This window comes from Ammospiza caudacuta, chromosome 2, assembly GCF_027887145.1.
Source record: "Ammospiza caudacuta isolate bAmmCau1 chromosome 2, bAmmCau1.pri, whole genome shotgun sequence".
Taxonomy (NCBI): domain Eukaryota; kingdom Metazoa; phylum Chordata; class Aves; order Passeriformes; family Passerellidae; genus Ammospiza; species Ammospiza caudacuta.
Genome location: NC_080594.1, coordinates 31,056,832 through 31,083,993, shown reverse-complemented (window position 1 = coordinate 31,083,993; position 27,162 = coordinate 31,056,832). Strand labels below are relative to the sequence as shown.

General features: G+C 36.8%; 1 protein-coding gene across 1 annotated transcript in view; it reads left to right on the top strand.

Annotated features, from left to right (window-relative positions):
* SPAG17 (sperm associated antigen 17) overlaps positions 1 to 27,162 on the top strand; it is an 86,410-nt gene that overhangs the window by 4,592 nt on the left and 54,656 nt on the right. The window contains 6 exon segments of the mRNA XM_058800061.1: positions 3,856 to 3,996; positions 4,778 to 4,837; positions 16,522 to 16,653; positions 20,360 to 20,543; positions 22,709 to 22,903; positions 25,252 to 25,433. Of these exon segments, the coding sequence (XP_058656044.1) occupies positions 3,856 to 3,996; positions 4,778 to 4,837; positions 16,522 to 16,653; positions 20,360 to 20,543; positions 22,709 to 22,903; positions 25,252 to 25,433 (894 nt within the window).

Genomic DNA, 27,162 nt, shown 5'->3' with positions numbered 1-27,162 from the left:
AAAGCTAAGTAGAGGAGCAGTTGTATATTGAGGGAGAAAATATTTTTAGAGTAACCATATACATTTTACTACTTTTCCTTCACATTTTTATGTTGTGATTTTAGGTGGTGAGCTGTAGAAGCAGGGTCTGTTTCTTCTCTGTCCTTTCAGTGCCTTGAACATTAAGGATACTGTTACAGGATCGATAATATAAAGGCAGTATTGCAAAAATATTAGATTTTTAACCTCAGAAAATAGTCTAATCAATTAAACACCTTAAGCTGTGTATTTACGCTGCACATTGACTATTGACTTCAATTCATGTTCTCAGTGTGCAGCTTTTCTGAAAAATTATCTTTAAGGGCTTCAAAACTGGTGAGTCTAGAAATAGATGGCATGCTATTAATGACTCCGGGAAGTCTAGATCATTATTGACTGTGAAGATGTGTGTTGCTGCTTTGGATATTTACTAGCTACTTCCAGCTCCCATTCCCAGGTGTTGCACTTTTTAAAGAAAAGCTGTTTCTTTTCTTCATTTAGCACCAGGGAGGCATAGGCTGTCTCTAATAATAATTAAATTTGTGAGCAAAAACCTTGTATCGAGCTGCATATACTTCTGTAGAATTAAGTAAGTTTATAATTTTCACTACCAGTTCAGTTATCTTGTAGAGGCTCATTCCATGTATTTTATTTTAATGTATTAGCCAATGGTTTGCCTATAGTATAAATATTCTCATAGCTGTTCTGTGGAGCAGATTTATCACCTTGTTTCTTTGAAGCAGAGCATTTTCAGTGGGAAGAAGATGTGGCCCGTTTGATGATAATTTCTTCTTGGACAAAAAAAAATCTAGGGTTGGATAATTTTGTTTGCATAAGTCCTGTTGTGTTTTTTAAATATTAATTTTGCACAATCAGGACCTACCCTGGTGTTTTGCTTTGGTGCTTTATCACAGGCTGCTGAGAAGGAGGGCACCACAGTGAAACAAGGAAAATTCTCTTTTCTTAGAAAGGCTTGTAGTACTTTTGTGAAGGAAAGTCTCATTGTTCAACCATAACTCTGAAAATGCCTGGGAATTATATGGGCTAGGGAATAAGAATTTGGAGAAGGAATCTGAGGATGGAGAAAGCTTGAAGTGGGATCGGATAATGAAACTGGATACTAGCTGAACCAAGAGACAGAGGACAAGACAGAGGACAAGAGCTGGGGAGCAAGTCACAGGTGGGGGAGACATTAAGACAAGTGGTGTAGCTCAGGAGAAGAGAGTTGAAAAGGAAGGAGAAATTAAACAGGAACAGTTGTGACCAAGGGGTGGAAAAATAAGAAGAGAGAGGACAATAAGGAAGACAGGTTCCACAGACATTGTTGTCACGGTGTTATTAGTCGGTGGTAAGCAGGATTGATTTGTGGGCAGCAAGCTATCAGTATGTTAAGGAGGAACTAAAGAAGGCATAAGGCAGGGGTTTAGAATTCTCTGATAGATTTATATATATATATATATATATATATATATATATATATATATATATATATTTATATATGTGAAGAACTGCAGGAAGTTGTGGGAGTAACCTCTGTATTGCTCTGCTGGACCATGCTTACCGTAGGATCCTAAGTAGAACCTGACATTCCTGATTCTTGCTGCTCTTGAGCTGTCAGCATCTCTCTGTGAGACTTACTGGAACTTGTTTCCCTCTCTTGGTGGTTCTCCCTGAAGTGGGCAGTGTAGTGATAACAATTGCTCCATTAGCTCATGCCACAGGTAGATGGTTTTTCTAAAGATTCTGTGTGTGCTGGTCAGCACTGGGAACACCAGGATACTGACACATGAGAGCATTTCCATTTCAGTTCTGACAGCCTAGAAAATGATGCATTTCCACACAAGCATGGGCATCTAAATACTTCCTGTTCAAAGAATGCTGAAGTTTTTACAGTCCAACTCTTGTCAGGTACACAGTCATAGCTTTAATCCAGATTAGCTGCAACTCCTGTGCATGTTGACAGTATTGGAATACCTAGAGCTCTTTCACAGTGCAGTGCACCAGTAGCTATCTTGCAGCTTTAGGCAGAAAGACTTCAAAGAGCAAAATGAAATTCAGTGTACTTGATGCAGTCCCCACTACTGCTGCCACTTCTCCAATAAGCAGTGTCTGCTGCCCCAGTGCAGCTGGACACTCATAAATTCCACCATGTTTGCCCACTCCTAGAGCATCAGAGATATGCTTGATCTCTCTAGCACTTCATAATTTTAAAAAATTGAGGTTTATTTTGTGCTGCAATAAACCATCAAGGAAGTTCATGATGTGTGGAGCTGTAGGCACCCTTTTGGATTAGTTATCTGATCTGTAGCTACTTGCAGTTTCACTTAATGACCCAGGTGATCTTTACATTGTTTTTGTTTTTCTGAATATTCTGTGGTTAGAAAAATGGGGCATACTCATGTGATGTTATCCTTTGTTACCTTGAGTGTTTGACAAACCATTTCCCACCATACAAACATGCAGTGTTTTGAAACTTAAGTAGCTGTGGCTTTCTCCCATCCCAAGCCATCAGTTACTCAAATTGCAGACATTTGGGTAGGCTTTTTACCAGCTAAGAAAAGGAACAAATTAAGAATGGTACTATAAAAATGGAAGAAGATGCTTCTCTTGCCATCTGAGTCTCTTTCTTAGAATGGTCCTTTTCCTCACTTTACCATAATTCAGCTCAGGTTTTGTTCCTATTCTACAAGGACTTTGTACGTAATATAAATATATTAAAATATTCAACATCCTAAAGTCACCACCCTATCTTAAATCTCTTAAAATCTTTCTTTGCTATGATGCACACTGGACTGTGACTCTGCTCTGATTAATGTGACTGTCCTGGGACTGCCTTGATCTGACTGAATCCCTTTCCATGTTTACCTTTATGCAGCTGCATTGGTAACCTTGCAGTTTATACATGCAGACTAGCATTGAAAAAAACAATAAAAATTGGTGATTCCTGTACATCACAGCCATTACAAAATGCTCCTAATTCAACCACCACTAATGCTGATAAAGAATACTTGAGAGTGAGATGTAGAATTGCTGGAGATAGAAACTCTGTGCAGAGGATTCCAGTAGTAATGTGAAAGACAGTAACCAGTAAAAGTTGCTTAAGTTACATAATTTTTAAGCCTTTGTAGATGTACATCACTAAAGAAAGTGTTCCAGTCTTCTCTTATTCTGCATTTTTAATAGTGCTGAAAACACTTTTTACATTACAGTAATCTGTATGCTACTGCAAATGTTTGAAAACTGCAAATGTTTTTAACATATCAATATTGTAGTATACAACTTGCCATTGGTATTTTTTCTTTATTCAGAATATTTATTGAAATCACACAAGAGCCATTCTATGCATAAATATACCTTCACAAAACATCATAAAAATAATGCTACAATGTACAGAAAATAGTATCTGGGCATTATCTAATTCACAGGATGAGAGAGCTGAAAATTGCTAATTTTTTTCTACATTGAATAATCACAATAATACATATATTCAAAACTCACTTCCTGTTTGCTACCTGAACTGTCAAATCTGCAAATGCCATTTAAAAGTTAGTACATCTTTGTGAGATGCTGATGCATCGTTTGCATGGGAAAAGGTTGAGGCTGTCAGTAGGCATTTGTGTTTTGCGTAGCATAATGCTGCCACCTAATGGCAGAAATAATTGGGGCAAAGTAATAGGGGCTTTTTCGAGTTGCATGCAATTTCAGTGATTAATACAGTGATGTTTAATATGTCTTAAAGTGACATAAAGCCGTCTCTACCAGATTACTCTTTGAAACTGCAGAGGACTTTTGTTGGCATGAGTTTTAATACCTTAAATATTTTATTTGGGAATGTAGGATGACTGGAAGCCTAGCATCAGTTTCGTTGTCGGGAGCAAGATTGAGGATGAAATGCACACCCAGGCCCTGGCTCTTGCTGTGCAGGTGCCACTGCGAAAACTCTTCAGTGTGATAACATCTGATGACCTTTACAAACAGGTATTTCAAAAAAGTAACTTTTAATAATGAACCAATCTGTAGATGTCACTTCTAGATCCTGCCTTTTTTGGTGTTTGGTAATGATAAACTACTCTGTGGAGGTTTCAAAAATTACACTAATTCATAGAATCATTAAGGTTAGAAAAAATCTCTAAGATCATCAAGTGCAACCTTTGAACATCACCTTATCAACTAAAGCACAGCACTAAGTGCCACATCTAGTCATTTCTTGAACACTTCCAGGGATGGTGACTCTACCACCTCCCTGGGCAGCCCATTCTAATGCTTGGCAACCCTTTTTGTGAAAAAATTCTTCCTGATGTCCAGTGTGAGCCTGTCCTGGCACAGTTTGAGGCCATTTCCCCTTGTCCTGTCATTTGTTGCCTGGGAGATGAGGCTGATCCCCACCTTGCTATGAGCTCCTTTCAGGCAGTTGTAGCAAGTGATAAGTTCTCCCCTAAGAAATTAATTTCTCCAGACTGAAGAGCCCCAACTCTCTCATCTACTCCTCATAGAACTTACTGTCTTCTTACCAGCTTCATTGCTCTCATTCATAGGAAAAAATAGGAAAAGAAAAGCTTATGACGTAAGCTGCTCTGCTCCCTGTAAATGAAGTTTTGTTACAGACTTTTCTTCAAGTTGCTGATCAAAAAAACTCCCTCCCTAGGGTACAGGGTTGCCATAAGATGATTCCTCTCTGTCTTGGAGTGTGAGTGTATTGTTTGCAAAAGGGAATAATGAGTAAAGTACTTTGGGTAATGAATGCTTTATTTACTTGCAGGTTGCAGAATCTGGGCGTCCAAAGGGAAGAAGGCTTAAGGATATGCCTATGTACTATGAGGTAGGTTAAAACAGGTATTGCACAGTCAGTACTCTCTTACCCCAAAGTGTGTAGAGCTGTGTGGTTTTGTTATACATTCTTGAGTAAATGGAAATTTGTTGGCTCTAGCTGGTAAAAACATTCAACTATCTAGATACTTAAACTGCTTTGTTTTTGTGATACCAGAAATATTCTGTCGGACTGCTGATTAAGTCATGATCAAAATCTGTTTTCAGGAATAAGAGTTTCATTATTGAAGGATATGTTACGTGGTCATATTTTGATGGTGATGTCTCAAATTACGGAAAACCTGTCAGACTCTTCTCTCTCAGACCCTCCCAATAATTTAGAAACTTATACCTTCATTTATGGGTATGCAGTCCCCTGTATGAAACACTATTCTGTGTGCTAGCACCCATGATAATCTGTTTGATGTAACCTGATTCATCTAGTGGGCTATGTCAGCAGGGTTTGGAGTCATGCTTAGCACAAAGAGTACTTCCTCCTACCCTGTTAATGTTTTACTTACAGCTTGTGAGAGGTGATAAAATCCTGTGATTAATTAGAAGATTGTTTAAAATTTTCTCAGGTAGAGTTTTATGGTCCTTACAGACCTGGGGCGTAAGGAATTTTGGATCCTTCTAAAAAGACTTTGTTTGTGTTTTATTTCTGCAATGACTAATAAACTTTTTATGTGTCTCAGGTTTTGGTGGACTTTATAAGAGTACTTTTTAGCTGTGGTCTGTTTTTCAATAATACCAGGCTACTATCTGAACAAGTCCCTTTGGAATTATTTACCACTGAAAGGACTGTGAAATTTATGCAATTAACCCTCTTCATTTAAGACTAGCCTCCCAGGCAAACTCACCCTTATATTACCTGGTATGTAAAACTTCTTCAGTCCTACTTGACAGAAGGATTTTGAAGTCTAGCTCTAAGCAGAAGCTTTGTATGATACCTGTATTTAATTACTAAGAGCAATTTTACTTGTGAAGCGGACACTTACTAAATTCCAGCTGTCAGTGCTGTGTCTCATTAGCTACTTACTTTACTCCTCAAAGACATTTTTTTCCTCCCCTCCTTTAACACAGAATATAAAATGCCTGTTCTGACCTTTTGCTTGGACTCAGTTTCCGTTCAGGCTGTAGCAAATTAAAAGATTGATCATGTTGCCACAGCATTAAGATCCCACCTCCCTGGGCAGAGTTTGTTCCTGAATATTCACATATATTCCATGTGCAGTTTGGGCAGTGAAATCTTTCACTGCTTCCACTAGCAAAGATAAACAAATACAAGGTTGACACAAAACACAGGGTTGTGAAAAGCTCTTCTGAGAGAAGCATTTCTATCATTGCCACATACAGTTCTCGGTGGCAGGATTCAATGTGCTGCCATTTCCACAAGTTTCCATATTCATTTTTCGAGGTATTGTGAGATTCATGACATTCAATGGTCTTTGAACATCTGACATGTAACGTTTGGGACTTATGGCATGCATAGTAAGGTACTTATTATTGGTATTAATAGTAATATAGTTACCCATGCCATTGGACTTACACTTTGCATCCACTGAAATGTAGGGGTTTTAATAAATTTCAGTGCAATAGTCTGCAGTGCCTAGAAGTCAGGAATCTTTAACAAATGGTTCATGATGCATTGCAAGCTAATTATATAATACTAAAATAATTCCTGCTTTCTGCTCCAAGTTATTCCCCTTAGGCTTTCAATAATTTCATTGTTTTTTATCTCATATCACTCTTATTGTACAAAGTGAAAAGGCTCAGGGCAGGGTTTATAAATATGTAGCTAAAAGATTTCCAAATCCAGGAGAAGTAGGTGCCCAACACCTTTTCTGACTCTTACATGATTTGATGGGGGTAGGAGTCCTGCTCAGTAATTTTGTACTTAAGCATTTAATTGAAGGATGATAGGCTGATTCTCTCATAAAGGTGCTGAGGAGTTAATTTTTTCCCTTATATATGAGAGGGAAAATGTTATGCTTCCTGTAATATATCAGCAGATTTCATAATTTATCATGTACAATTTTTCTAACAAGAGCTACAACTAAAAATGTATGTATTTTATCATTACAGTGTGTATTTTTATTGTTTATGCACCTGTTTGTTGGGTCAGTTTTCTACTAAGGTTAATAACATCGTGTAATTAAGATATTTTGCCACTACTAAATATGATAGTGCTGTTAAGATCTGATTGTTGAAAGATGCCTCTGCCCAAATTAAGGTGCAAACAAGACCATATGCCAAAGTAAATGGTACAGATTTTATTTACAATTAATTAAGAAATAGAAGAGAGATGGGGGAGAGAGAGAGTTCAAGTAGAAAATAACACCACCGTGGATCCAGCAGCATCCTGTTAGTCCTTCTTTGCTCTGGGCTTTTTGGTGGTGGGAGGTCCCAATGTCATTCAAAGCTTTTCACTATCTCTACATTTTAGCAAACAAAGGAATTAATGCTTGTTGGCTACTTATGCTATTGGTTAAATTATACCTCACCTCTAATGCTGGTTAGTCTGCATGTTCAGTCTTTCTTTTTGTCAGGTACAGTTAAAAAATAAACTCATCCTTATATCTGCTGGTATCTGTTGTCTCTTATTTTTTTTCCTTTCTTCATTGGATCTGAAATAGGGAGGACTTTTAAATTACATTATCCAGGATCTTGTAATCCCACATGATTTATGTAAATTATCTCTGATATTCACGTGGGATGAGCAACCAAACATAAGATTTCAAATCATATGCTGGAACTTTAAATATTTAAACAGAAGGTAATAAAAAATTTTGACTACAAATCATTCTTTCTGTCATCGTTGGGTGAACACAAGTCCTGTTTGATTCTCCTGTTCCAGATCTGCATGACAGATTGTTTTCATACAAAACCTCACTTTATTTTACCTCCTTGCTGACAGGAAGCAGTGTCAGCTCAGAAACTTCAAACCTTTGGATAGATAAAAGCAGGAGAAGCTCCAGGCTTACTGTCAAGATACATAACAGCCAACCCTTATCACTAGGCATAATGAGATATCAACTAGTTGTGCAGTTTCAATAAACAAACCAAAGAGATTCACAAACTAGATCCTTCTTTTGCCAAGCATAATATGCATAGTTTTGCTATTAAAATCCAGTTCAGTTGAGTGCTTGCATTTAAATCTTAATTAGCTCATGTTTTGTACAGCTCATTTAAAGGACTAAAAGCTAATTTGTTAGAAATAGAATCTTATTGTTTAAATTTAAAATTATTTATGCTGTAGATGTTTGGGGTTTTTTCTTTGGGCTTGTTGTTATTGTTATTGTTGTTTTCCCCCCTAAGATTGTGATGCCATTATCCTTGAGAAATTGCATAATGTTCACAGTACTTCTTGCCTTAATAGGCAATAGACTGTAGCAGATACAGAAGAATCCTTGAGTTTTCTGGGCGTACAAGAAGCAGATTCCTCTGTTGTCACTTCCAAAACAAAATATATAACCAAGATATTAAGAACTTCTGTAGGATCATAAAACATAATAATTAACAAGCCCATGTTGAAAAACGTTAAATAAGTTTAGCCAGGAAGCAGTGGATGTAAAGCATCTTTCAAGCATTCCTGTGAATTTATGCTTTGTTAGGAATGTGTAGAGTGTAGACCTATGAAGTAAAGGTTGCTGCTGGTAAGGTTATTTGAAGCACTAATTACATTATGATGTAGAGAGAAGTCCACTTTAGATTGGAACCGAGTGTTTGTTTCCTGGGATAGGTGCTCCTACTATATCATGAAGTGTTATATACATTTGTATAATGTAATATGTATAATTGTATTATTTTTATATGTAATTGTAGTTAGGTAATAGAAATATTTAAAATATGTTTTAAATGTGTGTGCATGTGTATAATTATTCAAAACTACCTTATATTACTCACCCCAGTGGCCTGAATTTCATTTTTTAAAAAGTTAAGAATAGATGCTCTCTTTCTAAATATCTTTCATATCCTCTCTTCTGTAGGTCTTATATACCTTATACCTTTGTATTACCTTATATCATTCTGTTGTCTATGCCCCTCTTATCATTGTCTCTAACAATATCTTCAAAAAAAGGAGTAAGGAGGGTAGCACTAGGAATATGGCGTATGCATTTATTTGTGTTCATTATAATAAACTCCTAGGGTAGAAAAATCAAAAATGTTGGGTTTAGCTTGATGAAAGGAGACTTTTAATGTCAGAGACATAACACTTGTGGGAAGGAATATTTTCACCCAAATACAAGCTCAGAAGTGTTGTCTGCCACTGGCAGAAAAGCAAGCCCAGTAGTGGCCAGGATATGGGGCACTTAAGAAAACAGTTTCAACGATTATCTTAGTCAGGAGTGGTTTTAGAAAGCCTTTTTATTTCTTGTAGAAACATATAATCAAAGCTTTCCTGTTTTTGTGTAAGTGTATAGATAGTGTATAGATTTTGACACAACACCATAGCAAAGGTTGTGGTCAAGATTAGGCTTTCTCAAAAGTAAAGATAGCCCTATCAAAAACCAAACCTCACTCTATATATGCATATCAGTAGAATTCTGTTCTTAATACAAGTTAGAAAGATTTTGTTTTCATTCCAATGGAGCGAAAACAATTTTAGAAGTTGGTGTAAAATGGAACAGCTCAGGAGCCAAAACTTATCTGGTGTCATTGTTTTCATGAGAGGATTTGACACTAGAAACAACCTTGGCAGCCATGCTGAATGATTAGAAGGCTAGAAATACTTAATTTTATTTTTCATTCCAGTACAAAATAAATTTCATACTGCACTCTTAAATGTCATAATAAAATGGAGCAGTTTTCCAGTCAGCCTTTGTCAAGTGGTACTGTGTGGATGCAAGTGAAGAGAATTTTATTGCAGAAGGACTTGGCCCTTACACTATGTGGATACACAGAGGTTTAATGTGTACACTTAGGAATTGTTGTTAAATGAATATGCCTTTTAGGGAGGTACTGGCTTCAGGGAAGGTTAAGGGACTTTAAATCCTGCTGTGGGCATTATCTACTCATCTGTTTACAGTTCTTTTCTATCTGTTACCAATTTCCTATCAGTTTATACTACAGAATATCAGATGCTTTATAAATGATCCACTAAATGAGGTGGTGTATTTACCTGAGTTATTTGATGTCTTTTCTGAGGGGCATTTATTTACTCTGTCTGCTGGTTCCTGGTATTTAGGTCAATCTACTTAAAAGGATGTTAGGGAAACAATCTGTAAATTTTGGTTTAGCATGTCTTTGCATCAGCCTTTGCCATTGTCAGATCATCTGATGCCACTGCATGATCAAGTGGTTTGTGTAGTCCTTTAAGTTATCAAATTGTATGGCTTCCATTTGGATTTAATTTTTTCATGAGAGGAAACCATTGTTGCTATGAACCAGGCAGTTCTGTAAATTGTAGCTGTTCACTGTCAGTTTGGGTGTCTCCAGTTCAGTATCCCTTTCCAGGAGTAATGTGTCATGTTAAAAAGTACCAGCAATTCTAAATGTTAAAATTGGGGGGAAGAGTCTCAAGCTTGAGCAGGGAAACGACCTGTGTTTTCTAATTTTGCTTCCTAAAATTTGGGTGGCCAGGTTCTATTATTTACATGAAGCAATTGATATGCACATCTCCTAGTTTCATTTCAGAATAGTGACTCTTCATAGTCCTAAAGCTAGGATTTTAGAAACATGCATTATTGTTTTATTACTGTTAGTTGTAATTATTTGACCTGAGGCCATTCGTAATACTCAAAATGTTAGCAATTTATTTTCTAGGGAAGACAATTGATAACCTTTTGAAATTCATCTACGTATTTAAAATCTGCTTTAGAACACTGGAGACACTTTCCTACACAGATTACAAGAGTTCCTGCATACATGAAAATTGGTATCAAATTTCTGCTTTTTCTGTGCAGGTTTTTTTGAGATGTCTGTGTAACTAGAGGAAACAGCAGTTATGTCTATGAGAATGTCATCCTTGAAGTGTTAGAGGGACTCTCTGAAGTAGCCAAAGGCAATGCTGTCTTCTGGTTTTTTGTCTTCAAAGTTTTTGGGGGACTGTATTAGGTTCATTAAGGACAATAAAGTGCATGACATTCTTCTCAAGTACAGCAACTAATCCTAGAATCCTTTGTCTCCAAATAAAAAAAAAAGCTCAAAGCCCTCTTGCAAATCTGGAAATCTGGACCAACCAAGGTGGAAAGATCCTGCCCAGTTTTCTGGTGTCCAGTCTACAAGGCTGTTGTAACTACCTGGCTCAAATATTCTGATGTGACTTAGAAAATTCTGTCAAGATGTAGCTGGATGGCTTCTGCCAGCACAAGGTTTGATGAGGCAATTTTATTTCTTGATCTTTTTGTTCCACCTCTGATTGGGTTGTCTTCCTAGCCAGATGCAATGTTAGAGAAGCGTGACTAAATCTTTTAGCTGTGTGGTGTTCATTGTGTGGATTCAGTTGGCTGAAATTGCTGGAGACAATTTAGTTCTCAGAAGCTTAAAATATTCTGTACCATAATGGAAAGATTTACTGGACAGATTCATCCCACTGAAATGTAAATATTTCAGTATTTGATCATAGCAGTATATCCCTTCATCTGAGCACAAATCACAATAGACTGGCCTTTCCTCTTTTTCTAAAAGGGTCTGGGTTCCGTAGGCATTGTTCTGAAATCACTTAAATGCTGTTTTAACTATTGCCTCCCAATCAGTGCTAAAAGAAAACAGATCTATGAAATGTCACGTGAGAAAAAACCTTCCCTGTGCATAGAACTGCTAATGCCTGATCTTTCCAATCACTGGATATTTGTATCCCTTAAAGCAGTTGGGTTTTCATAGCAGCTAATGGTCAGGGAGCCATGGGAAATGTACATGCCAGATGATGAGAGCTCCTGTATGAGCTCTCTTATAAAAGTCTACTTATTTTTTTGTAAAGTATTTTCTCTTTTTTACTGAAATTGGGTTATTCACCATTTCTGTTTTTCTTAAAACACAATGTAAGTACTTGACATAACCCTGTACATGTGTGTTAGAAAATTCTCATAGAACATCTCTGAGATTAAATCAGTTAAAATATCCCCTCAGGTTGCAGACTTTCTGTAGAGAGAGGTTTAGAGAACAGAGTTTCTTACAATGGATAATTCTAATAGGTTTCTGCTAATCAGATCAAGCTGTGTTGTGTTTTGGCAAAAAACAGACTCACTCATATGAGTGACAGGTTATTTTTCTAGAGTACAAGCAACCATTTGCTTCTGCTTTGAGAAATGCTCTCACAATAGAAAGGAAGATATTTAAGACGTGAACAGCATTCATATTTGCTCAGTATTGCTTCATTGTAGTAGGTTGAGTTGAAAGAACTCCATGGGGTACAAGAAATCATAAAATCCTCTTTAATTATTTTCGTTCTCTGGAATACATCTTCACTGAGTAACAAAGATGTCTCATTTGGCTGGTCTTAGGTTTTGCAGTTTACCCTGTGGATACATAAGGGTTACATGGAGCTCTGCTCAGATATGCAATTGATTTATTGATTTATATGAGTCCTTAAACTCTCTTTGAACTGTGAGTCATTAATTCAGTAGTGAAAAATAATGATTAAGCAAGTGGTCCTTTGACATCATAGGTGGGAGGAGGTTTTGAGAGTTAAAATCAAGTTAGGTGAATGGTCTAATATGAGAAACTGAATTCTTTCAACACACTGGAGGTGTCGTCCGAAAAAAAAAGTTATTTCAGTTAGCTCAGATCCTTCCTGGTATTCTTTCAAAATTATTGCTTTAGTATGCTTTAGTCAATGAAATGACAATGACAGAGTCAGAAATATTTAATCATATATTTAAAGAAGTCTTCTTTAGAAAAACAAAATATAAGCAGCTTTTGTCCCCTAGTCTGTCTTAAAAGTTGCTTGTGAAGGACTCATAAGACTGACAGCTGATTTTAATAAGTCAAGATCACTTTTTTCCTGTACTTTTATTATTTTGCTCAGGAAAATACATCTGAATAATTACCAGCTTGATTGTGTAATCCATAGAGCCTCTTGACTGATGACTATCCTGCTTCAAATTAACTTGAACTGTGTCAGCGACTATGGGATTTTACTTATTTGGTTCTTCTAGGAACTATTGTTTCTTTGAGGAAGTGTTAGATGAGTCTGAGGCATATGTGATGGTCTGGTTTTCTTACAATTTCAAGAATAAGAGGGAAGACAGGGCTTTAGAAAGCTCACTCTGGGTATGGGAGAACTACACTGTGAAGTGGGCTGACCACTGTTCATAGCAAGCAATGTTGCTGCTGCCAGGTAGTAAGAAAGCTGTGAGTTTATAATCTAATTTATCTTTTTGGAAGGTTTTCTGATTATAATTTGGCAGCAACAATTTTTCTGTATCTTGTGAAAAGAGGCATTTCAAAGAAAGATAGCACAAAGACTCTGGCTTTAAATGTTCCCCTAACTTTTAAGACCTATCTCAATGGTGCTGACATCTGTCAGTGGTGTAGGGTCACTTACAAGCACTCATGCAGTGTTTGGGTGGCTCCAAATGCATGCCCTTTGCACCAGACAGCTAAATCTGTGTGTGCTTCATACTGCCACCATATGAGATCAAATACTGCATCACCAAAGCCTTTCTGCACTTCACCAGTGTGACCCCTGCTATGTGAGGAATGCTAAGTTTCCCCTTGCTTTAGAGGAAAAGAGGCCCTACCTAACTAAGTTTGTCCATCCAAGTTTCCATGGTTTCTCACATAAGAAAAAGAACATCACTGGTGGGATGAAATATAGCCAATCAGTAACAAATCCACTTCATAGTAGCTGAAAAACTTCCTTCTGTATTCCTACCCAGTTTTTGTCTTGAGGTTTTTGTTTGGTATTTTTTTTCACTTGAGGCTCTGTAGATTTTTACCTGTTTATGCCAGGTGCCTGCATAACTCACAGGACCACAGATGAAGTAAATATGGATGTGTAATAAATTTACCTTCTTTTTATCTACTGTGCATGGATTGATCTATGTTCTGTCTTTAGGATTGGTTTTAATTTCCTCCTGTGTGGAGAGCCTGGTTCAAGCATGGCTTAAAGAAAGAGGCCATGAAGGTATACAGCTGATGGGAAAGTAAAAGGCAGCTGTAAAGCAGCAGTTTCCAGGCTTGATTTTGTAAATAACTAGGTTCTCAGGCACCTTTTTCATAAACAGCAGGATTCTCAGACAGTCTTCTCATAACAGTCCTTGGCTGCTCTGGGAACAGATATGAAGGTTTTGAGAACTTTTCATATCACAGTGAGAACACTAATTTTGGTTTCAATAAACAACCACGGGTATTGTAAACAAAAGGAGGGGTTAGAGTTTTCTCTGTAACCTATCATGAGCTCGGATTTTGCAATATACATGAAGTTAATTAACACTATTATAAAAGGTGACTGATTTGATCAATAAATTGGAGTAGATGCTGATCAACAAAGATGAGTCATCTCCCTTCGCTTTCAACACTCCTGTATAAAGCATATTTTACATTTCTGTATGAAAATACATTTGCTTTCTTTGTATTGCCAAATGTAGTGCACTCATTCTGTCTTTGTTTTATTTGTGTGACCTCTTTCCACAGTCATGGATTGTATTCCTGTTAAATAGTTTTGGTTGTGCTTCTCATGGCTCACATAAGACAATTTGTCCTTCCTACCCACTCTACTTCAGCAAGTCTCTTCATTCCTGTATTTTCCATCTACAAAATAGGAATAATTATTATGCATTGCTTTTGACTGGTAAAATGCTTTAAAATTCTCAGGAAGAGTGGGGTTTAAGAATCTAAGCACTTTTGTCTTCTTCCATGAACCATAAATCAGCAACTGCCATTGAACTGAGTTACTATATATACACTTTTCAGGAATCCTTCCAGAATCCCTCCATTTCCCCTCTACTGTGTTTCAAGAAATGTGCAACTCACCTATATTAAACCACTGAGAAGCATCACTTTCCATAGTTTGTGACAACAATTCTGAAAAAAAAAACTTTATGAGAATTTTTCTCTCTGAGGGAAATTACTGATATGATATTTCTACCAATGTCTTTCTCTTTCAGAGCACCAATTTGTGTGCCTAGCTCTGGGTGACTATTTTTTGTTGGAATGACTAGTAGCTCCTAGTGTGCACACAGTGTGTGGTAATTTTTAAGTCTTGTTCTTAACATGTCCTCGATTTTCTGCTGTGGCTCTGATGTCAGTGGGTCTTTCCAGAAGCCTTCTATGATTGGCTTGTTGAGCTAGTGACCAGTCTTACTTTGAGTACAAAACATACAAAGCAAAACTCATCTTAATCATGATGTTCCTTTTTTGTGTTTTTTGTGTGTTAAGATCATTAGATTTATTTGTCTTGCAAGAGCAGGATTGTTTTGGAAGGGTTTTGAAATGCATATGTTTTGGTTTTTCTCCTTGTTATGCAACTTGGAAAATATCTGAATTTTAAGACATTTGTTTCTCTGCTCCTTGCTTTTGTTTGCATGAAACAATGATTTGGCATATAATAGTCTGGATTCTGATTTGGCTTTGCTTTATTCAGAGAAGCATTTTAGTGGCTACATTTAGGTGAGAAATGAAAATTTCTAAACTAGGCAAGAATCTATGAAAGCTCAAAGCTAATGGTGGTGCTTGCACAGACAAGACACATTTCAGTGAGATGCAGTGTGCACCTTCATTGTCTCAGTATTAGCAAGCAAAATTGACACCATATGTGCCCAACTGTAATTGCTCCATGAGGAGAAAAGAGAAACATGTCAGAGCATTTGAGTAACACCTAATTCAGCCCATGGTTATAAATAAAGCTGATGGTTGCTTAAAAACAAAAGTAAGAAAATATTATGGTTATATTATTCCTCAACAGCGCTTCCTACATAGGTGAACTTTATTACAGAGACAACACAAGTGAAAAGAAACATATAACAACTTTTTAACGGTATTTTAATGTTATTTTATTTTTTTCGCAGTAAATAAAAGTGGTTATGAGGCTCCAAGGAAAACGGCCCAGATGTTAGTGAGTTGTATGAAATTTAGTGGAAACAAGCTGTAAAAAACATAGTCATAAAACAGCCTGTCAATGCCACACATCTGGACAATGCAGCTGTATGTTCCTGCTGCTGTCATCACCCTAAGAAAACTCAATAGCCTTATTTCACCCCAATTAGGCTGCATACCAACAGAATCAGAATTACACAGGGAGGGGGTGTGTTTTCACCAAGACAGACCCTCTCAAATTCCCTTCAAGAAGTTTTTATCTTTCATTTAGGGCTAGTCCCTCTGACACTGGTCACTTTGTAAACAGTACTGCACACTATTCCCCTTGATTTGCTATCTGTTAGGTGCTTTTTAATTTATTGCTTTATAATATGTAGTCGCTTAATGTTGTTTCTTTGTTTAAAACCTAAAGAGAATTACATTTTCCTGTGAGAACTCTGTGTCTGTTGATTTTCTCATAAATCATAGGTTTTTTCCATTCTAGTTTTATTGCATACTATAGCTGAAATAACTTTATTTGAGGTCTTTGGAACCAAAGAATAGTGGTGTATGTTACCGATACATTGTTTTGTCTGTAAATGTGGCCATTTCAACCCACACGTGGTACAGTGTGAGATAGCACTTGCTCATTTCAGCATGCAAATAAATATGAGTCAAGTGCAGTATTAAAGCTATGCAAGTAGTAGTTTTGTTGTGTTTTTTTTTTTTCCTTTCCAGGTGATGGAATTAGCCAAAGCCTTTCTGGACCAGGGTGAAAAATTTCCTGCAACACTAACTGGAAAGCTGTTGAAATTTCAATTGCTTTGTCTCAAACAGAAGGCTCTTCAGAGAAGAGAAGAGGAAAAGAAGGTACTATAGTATGCCCTAGGAACCTTACATTTTTGAAGACACTTCTTTGGTGTTGCTTCCATAAATCCAGCTTTCTTCTCATCTTTGTCTTTCTAAAACCGTAATTAAAGAGAAATGTGATTAGAAATATTTTTTAAAGTTGATTAGATTTTGTGCATGAAGTTCTCAATTACTCAAATGCCAATGAGAACACAGGGGAAAAAAGAAAATAAAAACACTATGGAAGAAGTCTTTGCTAGAGTGACAGCTAGCAATGGCTTAGCTGAGTGTTAGGACCAATAGAAAATAGAGCTCAGAACAGGCTTCTGCTGAATGTATCCCTGCTGAAGTAAAGGCAGGAGAGATTGTTACGTGGAAGGTATCAAGGACAGACACAGAGCAGACTATGACAGAGTTCTTGTTATGAATCTCCTCTCTGGAGGGAATTTGGAGAACTTATCTTTTCATCCTCCAGCACTAAGGCAGGATAATATTTACATAAACTTTTTCTGGCAGATGTTTGTTGAACCTTTTCTGAAAACTTCCCTGTGCTGTGTCTTTGCTTTTCCATGGCAACCAGTATTATTTCTGAACCATCTCTGCAACGTGAGCATTTGAAAAAGGTTTCTGATCCTACCAACCCTACTCTCATTTAAATCTGTTTGAGTTCTCCCTGTATGGAACAACACTATGCTCCATTCTACAGAAATCTGTTACATATTTAACTAACAAACCCAAATATGTACCATGGTTGTTCGTTTTTGATTATGCATGTTCCTCTCCTCTGAACTCTCTCAAAACAGTACTTATTTTGAAGTCCACTTCTCAGAACCAGGTACCACATTTTCCAGTGTTCCCAAAGCTTCCTTCCATTTGTCTCCAAGGTCGTCACTACTAGCTCCAAGATTGTCTGGGACAGATTGCTTATTTGTTCTAGGAGGAATTTCACCAAGCTTGCACTGAGTCACAGATCAGACCTCTAATTTATTTCTAACATCTTTTGGAGTTGTCAGTGCTACATTTCAACAACTTACTAAACAGTTGGTTTTGCTATAGTCCTTTTCCAACAAACATTCATGAAACTGAAGAAAGTCAGTTAATTGTCAGAAAGCCATACAATTGCTGCAGTAAGTTTACCCTGTTAATTGGTGAAAACCTATAGTGTGGAGTGTGATGATATGCAGACCTAAGAAGTCTGTGCGTGTAAAAGATGCAAGCAGAAAATAGTTTAATGGATTTTGTATAGCTGAAAAATCTGTAAATTTCTTTATCAATAGTTTTACTTGTGGGAGAAGTTGGTGGATGAAGTGTAGCACACAATCACAAGAACCTTGAATGCTGGGTGATTCCATTAAAATTGTGTCTTGTTCCCACAGAATTCAATTTATTAGGAAACTATAATTGAAATCATAGAAATATATATGAAGAATATGAGAAAAATAATGTGTTTTCAATCTGAAAAGAAATTCAAAAGCTGAAGCTGTAGAATAGATTGTTAATTGGAATTGTAAAAAAAAATTGCTTTTTTCTTAGATAGCAGTCAGTTCTTGTAAGTAAACTGTCAAACAAAACTTTGAAGTTTAATGACAATTCAATATTAAAATGGAGTCTTTGGAGCTTTCATTTAGCAAAATTAGTCTTGTAACTGTAATTTTATTTCCCTGGTTAATTGGTGGATAGTCAATGTTGAGGGTTGAAGAGTCTCTGGCACTTACAGTTACTTCTCTGTTTTAGCCAAACTGCAAAAGTTGTCACCTCCTTTGAATTGTATCTATATCAATGTGTGACAGGCAAACACAAGTGGAGCCATTGAAGGAGAGTCAAGAATTGGAAGGCTCTTGGATATGAGGATGCTCTGCAGTACAGAGTGGGCAGAAACTGACTTCTAATTTAGAGTTCCATCTCTAAATTGGCTGCCATAGAATTTTTAATCATTTCCAACTAGCTTGTACAATACAAGTTCTGTTGCCAGCAATCTGGGTGTTGAAAAAAGGATTTTACTCGCAAATCAGTTCTCAGAAAGCAAACATATCTGTCCATGGGTCTTTTTCTTAAATAGATATCTAGAATGGATCGGCAGAACTAATACAATATGTAAATAACCAAAAATAAGGCATCCTGTATTTCATTAGGAGCAGGAGCTTGTCATAAATTGACAGGCATAAATATTATGCAGAAGAGAAGAAGTGTCTCTGAATTAGAAAACTGTTTGAGGTAGTAAAATTTTGGAATGTGAAGCTTAAAATAAAATTGCAGAACTTAATGGGTTATTAGAAACTCCACCAAAAGCTGCACCTTGTAGGGAAGGAGTAATATGACATTAAAAGGAAAAGGAAAGAGTCCAAGAAAGGAGAGGCTCTTACTTTCTAAAGTATTTAGGTCAAGTAATGTTCTTAGTTAGAATCTTGGCAAGTCCATAAATGTCTCTGTTTATTTAAGAATTACTTAAAATTATGCAGATGCAATAGATCAAGTAGATTGTGATCTTTGTGGCATGATGATTGTATCATCTGTTTGATGTGTTCATCAGCTTAGAATTCAAAGAAGTACTATCAAAATTTCTAATTTGAAATGTCAAAGGTGGAACATTTGAAAGAAAGTAATGAAAGTCTCCAAACCCTTCATTACACAGTGGAAATAGTTTCAAGATTCTGTCAAAGACATTTCTAAATTTTTCAGAAAGGAAATTCAAGAAGGAAGGGAAAAGCAGGAAAATATTTTCTGTTTTGATTTTAAATTTGAAGAAAATACAACTTCCACAGCTGGAAAGTCTGCTTTTCAGCTGGATATAGGGAAAGCAACTATATACAGTTAGCTGATCTCTCTCATTTGCATGAAGGGCTTTCCTAATTGCTTTAATAGCCTTTAAAGTGGCATCAGGAGGATTGTAACTATAAGTTAAATTAATATTTTTTAAATGTAATTTAGCTTTATAATCCTGAAATGTAATTTTTGCATAGTTTGAATGTAGTAATTTTGCTGGGCAAAAATAACGTGGACACTTTCTTGCTTTACAGAACCTACGTTACCTTAATATATTTTTTATCATTTTCATTTCAGACCGACTCAATTTTTCTGGATTTATAGAGTGAGGCTTTGGGACACTTAAAATATCTTTTTTTTGTCCTGTACTCTTAAATTACTAGGAAGAGCTTTATGTAGGTGTTTTTATTTGAAGATAATGAGAATAGCTGAGTAATATCCTGTGTGAACGCACAACTCTTGATTCTAGTTTACATTAGACAGATATTTACATCAAAGAAAAATAGTGCTGGTACCATTTTACACCACAGTCGAGAGTGTTAACAGAGATGTTAAAGATATTAACAGATACTGAATTTTTGCCATATTTCCCTTCAGTCCAAGGAAGATTTCTGGCTGCTGCAAGTGCTGTAGTGGAAGTAACTAAAGCACAGGGGTTTTTCACTCATCTTTCTATCCATATGCATTTTGTTAGTTTGGTAGATAAAATGTCTACCTACCTCTTGCAGTTCCTTTTTTATGTGAAGTCTTAGCATTATGACTGAGTAAGAGCATCTAAATAATTGAATGTGTGTTTGAGTAGGAAAAAGCAGGGTGTTCAAGACAGCTCCACCACATGAATATTATAGCAGCTGAGAGGGAAAAGTGTGAAAATAAAAAAAATTGAACACCTAAAGTTTTTCAACACTCTGACCTTTGTTCTTCACAAAGGCTTTAATGAGACTTCATTTATTCATCTTGTCAGGCAGAACAGCTGAAAAAAGAAAAGGAGAAAGCGAGAGAAAAAGAAAAAGAAAAAGATAAGAAATCTCCTGATAAGACAGGTGGAAAAGATAGTAAAGGAAAAAAGTCAGAGTCATCATCCCCTGTTAAAAAGGACACCAAATTCAAACAACGGGGAGAAGTGGAAGTGAAAGACAAATACATTGGTATGTAAAATATGATTATTTACTCCTGGGAAACCTTTGGAATACTTAGTTTTGTTCCATGTTGAAAAGTCAAGATCTATTTGGCAATATCAAAATTTTGCCACTTTGCATTTGAAGAGGGCACTGTGTTCTGCTCACTGTTAGGATGGATTGTGCAGTCCAAGAAGTAAGATACAGATAAGTTACATGTGGCATGTCAACATCAAAATGTTTGGGCATATGTAAGGCTACAATAAACTAGCCAAATAAATCCCACAGAAAGCCTATCCTAGATAAAGATTTCAGAATAATTAAATATCAGTATCCAAAGGTGGCTTTCTCCTTGTACTATAGTTTAAAACACAGCTGACAGAGTTGTCAACCCTGTCAGTGAAAAAGTTTTTCATTACTTCCAATCTAGACTTACCCTCTTTATATTTGTTCTAATATAGCTGTATAAAGAAAGGGGGGAAAAAAACATGCCTTAAATTCAAAGACAGTCTATATCTGTTTCTGGTAGCTAGCAGTCATTTTATAATTCATATCTAATACATTATCATCTTTCTGAAATTAAATATTTCTGCTTTTGAGTAATATTGAGATTACTTGCATTAATGTCTTTCCTCTTTTGCATACGGACTAGTCACTGATAATTAGAACTGACTGACTGTTATTCACTTATCATGATTATTAGCATAATCATAATTATAATTTAAAATGGCAGGCAGTCTTCAGCATGTACACATTGGAATTTTTGGATCTCTGTAGGTGACTGTGCAGACACTTGTCTTTTTTGTTAAAAATAATTAAAGTTCAGTAATTGTATGTGCTCATATTTTTTCTTCCTGCAGTAACTGAGACAAATTTATGTATTTCATTTTCAGTACTAGGAGTGAAATAATAAGCTAGTTTTCTTCTGGTTTTGATTTTTACCTTATGCAATATATTTGTTGGACTGTGGTGGCTGCTTCCTCAGTCAATCTCTCTCTAAATTTCTGTGTTATTTTATGTTTAGCTAATATTACAGGCAACAGAGAGCCTGCTACTCCAGGTGGTAGCAGCATTTGCATAGCCCTGGGCATCTGGCCGAGCACAGGCAGATGTCAGTACCAGGCTACCTTTTTTTCCTTCCTTGGATAAATGAGTCCCACAAATAGAGGAGTCAGTAAAGCACTTTTACATCTGATGTGTTAGTAAGCATAAGAAAGGATCTTAAAGCTAAATAGAGTATAAAGCTGTGATTTGCTTTTAGTGTAGGTTTGTCTGCACTAACTCTATGTGTTTCAGCATTGATGGAGAGATACAGGACCTCCAGCAGATAGTTTCTGTTAACTTAAGATAAATAACTGTACTGGATGAATTAAGTCACTTGATACTGATCTTACTACCTGTATTTCTCCATAAGGCATAAAATGAAACTACACAACTCTAGAGCTTCTAGAGAGTTCATGTCTACTCATATCATGCTTAACCTTTTGCTTTGATACTGAAACGTTGCCATGCATATTTCTGTGAGCTGATAAGCCCAAATAGAACAGGCACTCAGTGAAACTCCTCATCTACATTTTAATATGAATTTGGATATGCCCCTGCCACCTAAAAGGACTAGTGTGAATTGGTATTACCAGCTGATGAGGATTTTGCCAAGAATTACATCTAGTGAACATGAACCTGCTGTGTAGGGAGGAGTCAGCAATGAGTCAGCTGATACCTGCAGCTAATCCTTTGAAATTATTATGACTTGGGTAATCTTTCATGTAAGATACAGTAACTTACTTTTTGTCCAGCTCTATGCCCAGCTTTATGCAGGATGAAATAGGATAGTTTAAACTACCATTAAGACATGTGCATATGTCCTGACACTAAACTCCTCTGAGAGGAGCAATTACAGAAATGCTGCTACAACATTCTGATTATAATCAGCTTTTGCAGTTTTTCTCCTGGTCTTTCTCCAATTATTACTTCTGACTTGTATTCTTCCTGCTGTGTTCTAGGTGGTTTGGTGCAGAAGAACTGAGTCTTATGCTCATATTTTTTGAATTTATATGTAATTTTCCCAATAAGAGTATAAAAGAACTATTTCTGTAACCTTCATTTGTATAACCCCATATAGTCAAGTAAAAAATCTATTTTGTTTAGATGATGAATGTTCTTATTCCAATTTGTTTTTGTTGTGTTTTGAACAGATGATGAACCAGATGATGGTGCTCATTATTACGTTATCATTCTGGGTTTCCCCAATCTTCAGTTGTTACCTGTCTTGATTGAGCTTGGGATTAACATTTCAAGTGTAATTCAAATTTCTTCTGAAAATTACAAGCCATTGCAGATATACTTAGAAGCAACTAAACTTCAAAAACAATCTTCACTTTCACTTGAAGGTAATCTGGTCATTAAAAAAAATATGTAAAAAGGAGATAATTTTATATACAGGAAATTACTGTTCTGGCTGTGTTTTTCTCCCTCTCTATGCCTTGTGTTTGTGTGAGCAGCTGTGTTTCCCAGTGCAAAAGTAGTATTGCCATTGGTTGGCCACCAAACCAAATGGTTTGCCAGTGCAAAAACTGGACAGTAGAAAGAGGGACTGACTAAGCAGGCAGAGTTTGCAGCCACAGTAGCCACCAAAGAATGTTTTATCAAATGAATACTTCTGTGAATTGTTAGGAAGTGTACTGGTAAGAAAACTTGGCTCATTTGGTAATTTCAATGAAAGTGAACAGTTGGCTGCTTTGGGACTGTGACCCCAGCCACAGGAGAATATGCCTCAGAATAATGTTCTGTAATTATACTCAGCTGTCCCAAGGCTGTTAACACTTTTCTTGAACTGGGATGCTGGTAAGCAGCGAGCTAAATATGTGTCATCAGTGATGGCTGGCTATCCTGAGCTGCAGTGACATAGCCAGCAGATCAAGGGAAACAGTTATTCCCTGCTGCTTGACTGTCATGAGAATAGAATTATGGACTCTACAGTACAAAAAAAAAAATACCAATAAACTCTGTTCAATCCAGAAAACAGCCTCCCTATAAGGACTGGCTAAAGGACCTTGAAAGAAGAAAAAGTGGTTGTGATCATGAATGGCCTTTGGAATTTTCAGGCCCCAGAGACAGGGTGAAAGTCTGGAGAAAGTCTCTTGGTGGAAAAGGATTGAGTTAGGGATTACTTAAACAAACTGGACACACATAAGTCCATGGGACCTGATGGGATTCACTCAGGAATACTGAGGGGCTGGCTGTGATGTCACTGCAAGGCCTCTGTTAATTACTTTTGAAAAAACATGGCAATTGGAAAACATGCCTGAGAACTGGAGGAAAGCATCACTCCTATCTTCAGAAATGGCAGGAATAACTCAGGAATGTAAAGGCCACTCAGACTCTTCTGTGTCTCTGGGAAGATGATAGAACAGCTAATCCTGGAAACATTTCCAGGCACATGAAGGACAAGGAGTTGGTCATTTAGCATGGATTTGCCAATGGAAATCATTCTTAACCAACCTGATAACCCTACTATGACAAAATGACTGTCTTGGTAGAGGAGGAGGAAGCAGTGAATATTGTCTGTCCTGACTCAGTAAGACCTTTGGCACTGTCTTCTCATAAAGAAGCTGGGTAAGTAAACACTGAGTTAGATTGAAAACTGGCTGAATGTCCTGGCCTAGAGGGTATCTGAGGGGATTTGTGGTGTGAGTCCAGCTGAACATCTTTGTTAGTGATCAGGAGAGTTCCCTCAGTGAGTACTCTTATGATACAAAACAGGGTGGAATGGCTGAAACAATACAGAATTGTGCTGGTTTTCAGAGGGTCCTCAACAGGATGGAAAAATGGTCTGGCAGGACCCCATAGAATTTGGCAAGGGCTAAATCCTGCACCAGTTCATGGTGGGGGCTGACTGGCTGGAAAGTAGCTCTGCACAGAAGGACTCAGGGGGGGTGGCAATGGTGTGAACATGAGCCCTGTGCCTTTGTAGCTAACTAGGCTAGTGATATCCAAGGCTGCATCAGGTCAAGAGATTTGAACTTTCTTTTGTGTTCAGCACTGGTGAGGCCATACTGAGAGTTCTGTGTCCAGTTCTGGACTCCTTAGTAAAGGAGAGATAAGGAGCTATCGGAGAGAGTCCATCAAATGACCACAAGTATGTTCAAAGGGCTGGAGCATCTCTCATGTGAGGAGAGGCTGAGAGACCTGGGAATGTTAACCCTGGAGAAGAAAGAGCCTGGAGAGAACTCATCAATGTGTATAAATGCCTGAAAGGAATGTGGAAAGAAAAGGAAGCCAGGCTCTTTTTCAGTGGTGTTCAAGGACAGGACAAGAGGCAATGGCAAAACTGAACAGGGGGTGTTAGCTGAAGACAAAGAAACACTTGTTTGCTGTGAGGGTGACTGAGCACTGTCACAGACTGCCCAGAGAGGTCATGGAGTCTTCATTCTTGAAGGTACTCAGAAGCCATCATGGTCCTGGGCAGTCTGCTCTTGGCGACCCTCCTTGAGCAGAGGAGTTTCACCAGATGAGCCCCTCAGGTTCCTTTCAGGATCAAGCATTGTACTTGGAATAAAAGATGATGGCAAGATATTTGGGGGGTATTTTTTAATCCCCAAGTTAGGTGTCAGATATTTGATGAGACTCTAAGGATGGAAATAATTTAACAATACTTAGAGTAGACTGATACATGATTTGTGCTTTATGTTAAAGGGAGACACTGTACCATGATTTGTCAAATACTCATACATTTTAGATATAGAAGCAGAGAAAAGAAAGGAAGATGAAGCTAAGAAAGACCTGGAAACATTTTGGAAATTCCTGGAGCCCGTTCTGAGCAGTGGAAAGCATGGATCGAGTCTCTTTGATGTTGCCAGGCTTCATTACCTAGTTAAGGAAAGTGACTTTCCCCCTGATTGGACAGACAGAGAAATGCTGGTCAGTACATTCTGTTTTTTACATTACATGCCATGCTTTAGGGTTTGTAATTTTTAAGAACACTTTAGGAATTTAATCTCAAGTCTTCTCTGAAACACAACCACAGTAGTTAGTATATTTGTAATCATAAACAGAAATTATTTCCTATGTATCCAACAACTTCATTCAGCATCTGTTTACAAGGAGTCCTTCGAATAAAAATGCCTGATTTGAATTTTCTTTGTATTGTAGGCCGCAGCAAAAGGGTTGTAAAATAGTTCGAGGTTTTAAAGTTATTGAACATGTTTGCATCTCGTTCGAGAGTCATATGTGTGTATGAAATAATACAGAAGTTATATTTTTGTCCTCATAACATCACGTCTACTTACTGCACCTCAGAATAGTCACATGAGAAAAAAATAGCTGAATGCAAGAATACCTTTTGATAAACAATGTTGCTTTATCATACTCAGTACTGCTTATTTTTGTCCAAAACATGGCTCTAGTTTATTATAGTCTGCTGAGTCAGGACTACTACCAGGCACTGAAGGAGAAAGTGAATCATTAGAAATGTTTTCCATCCTAGATTCTCACATATAGTGAAGAAAAAGAGTCCAGTATTTCTCAATCTACAGTGTCAGCAGTAAAAATACAAACTGCTAAAACAAAATAAGGCAACATGCTATAATTTAACCTACTGTATTTGTAGTCTGTATTATTAGGATTAAAGGACATTCTAGGGTTAAACTACATTCTTCTAACCCTTACTTGTAGTACGGTAGATCCTGTATACAAACAACTCACAGTGATTTCCAAAACATTCATTGAAAATGCCTTAATTGTGGAATGTAGGCCTGCTACTTATAATATTACTTATCATTATACTCTTTATGTAATCTTACCATGCCAAGCCCCTTTTGGGAAAACAGTTTCTATCTTCCCTATAATCACATCTTACAGGGTTTTTACTTTTGAATATCTTGCAATATTATTCTCCTATATTATAGTTGAAATAAAGGAAAAACCATCTGTCACTGAAACAGATTTAAACAAATTGGAGTTACAATTTCATGAGCCCTACAGGAGTTATAATTTCATGAGCCCTACAGAAGTAAGAAAGTTTGTAAGTTTTTTAAGAAACAAGTGCAGAGCATATAAGTTCTGAAATCATAGGTTGGTAAAGTAAGTCCATTGTTGTGGACTTTCTGGAGAATCTCTGAGTCCAAGCTTGCTGCATCTCTGAAGTGCAAGACACACAGGAGGAAAATTCTTGGGGCAAAATGTCAGACATAAATATGAAAATGACAGAGTGTTGCATACTGCAAGTAGTCTCTGCTCTCAGATTTGAGATCTTTAAAATAGAAAATACTTTTAAAAATATTTACTTTGTTGAAGAGTCACTAATGGTTAGACTTAAAAACTAAGGATAAAAATCTGTGTCCTGAGGAGACACCAGCCAAATTGAATTACAAATTTGTAATTATGCTAAACTTTGCTTGGATCCCATTGAGTAGCAGGGTTTTGTTACTTATGACTTTGTAAAAAATCTTATTTTGTTTAAAAGACTGCATTGAAAACACTCCAACATTTTATATAAAACTTTTACATGCTCTAGTGATACCTTACATATACAAATGTATGGATGAAAAGGTGTTATACTAACCCATTCTTCAGAAGAACATTGGACTGGAAAAACAAAAGTGCAAGAATATTAATGAACATTCTGTTTTCTCAAATAGAATTTCTTTCC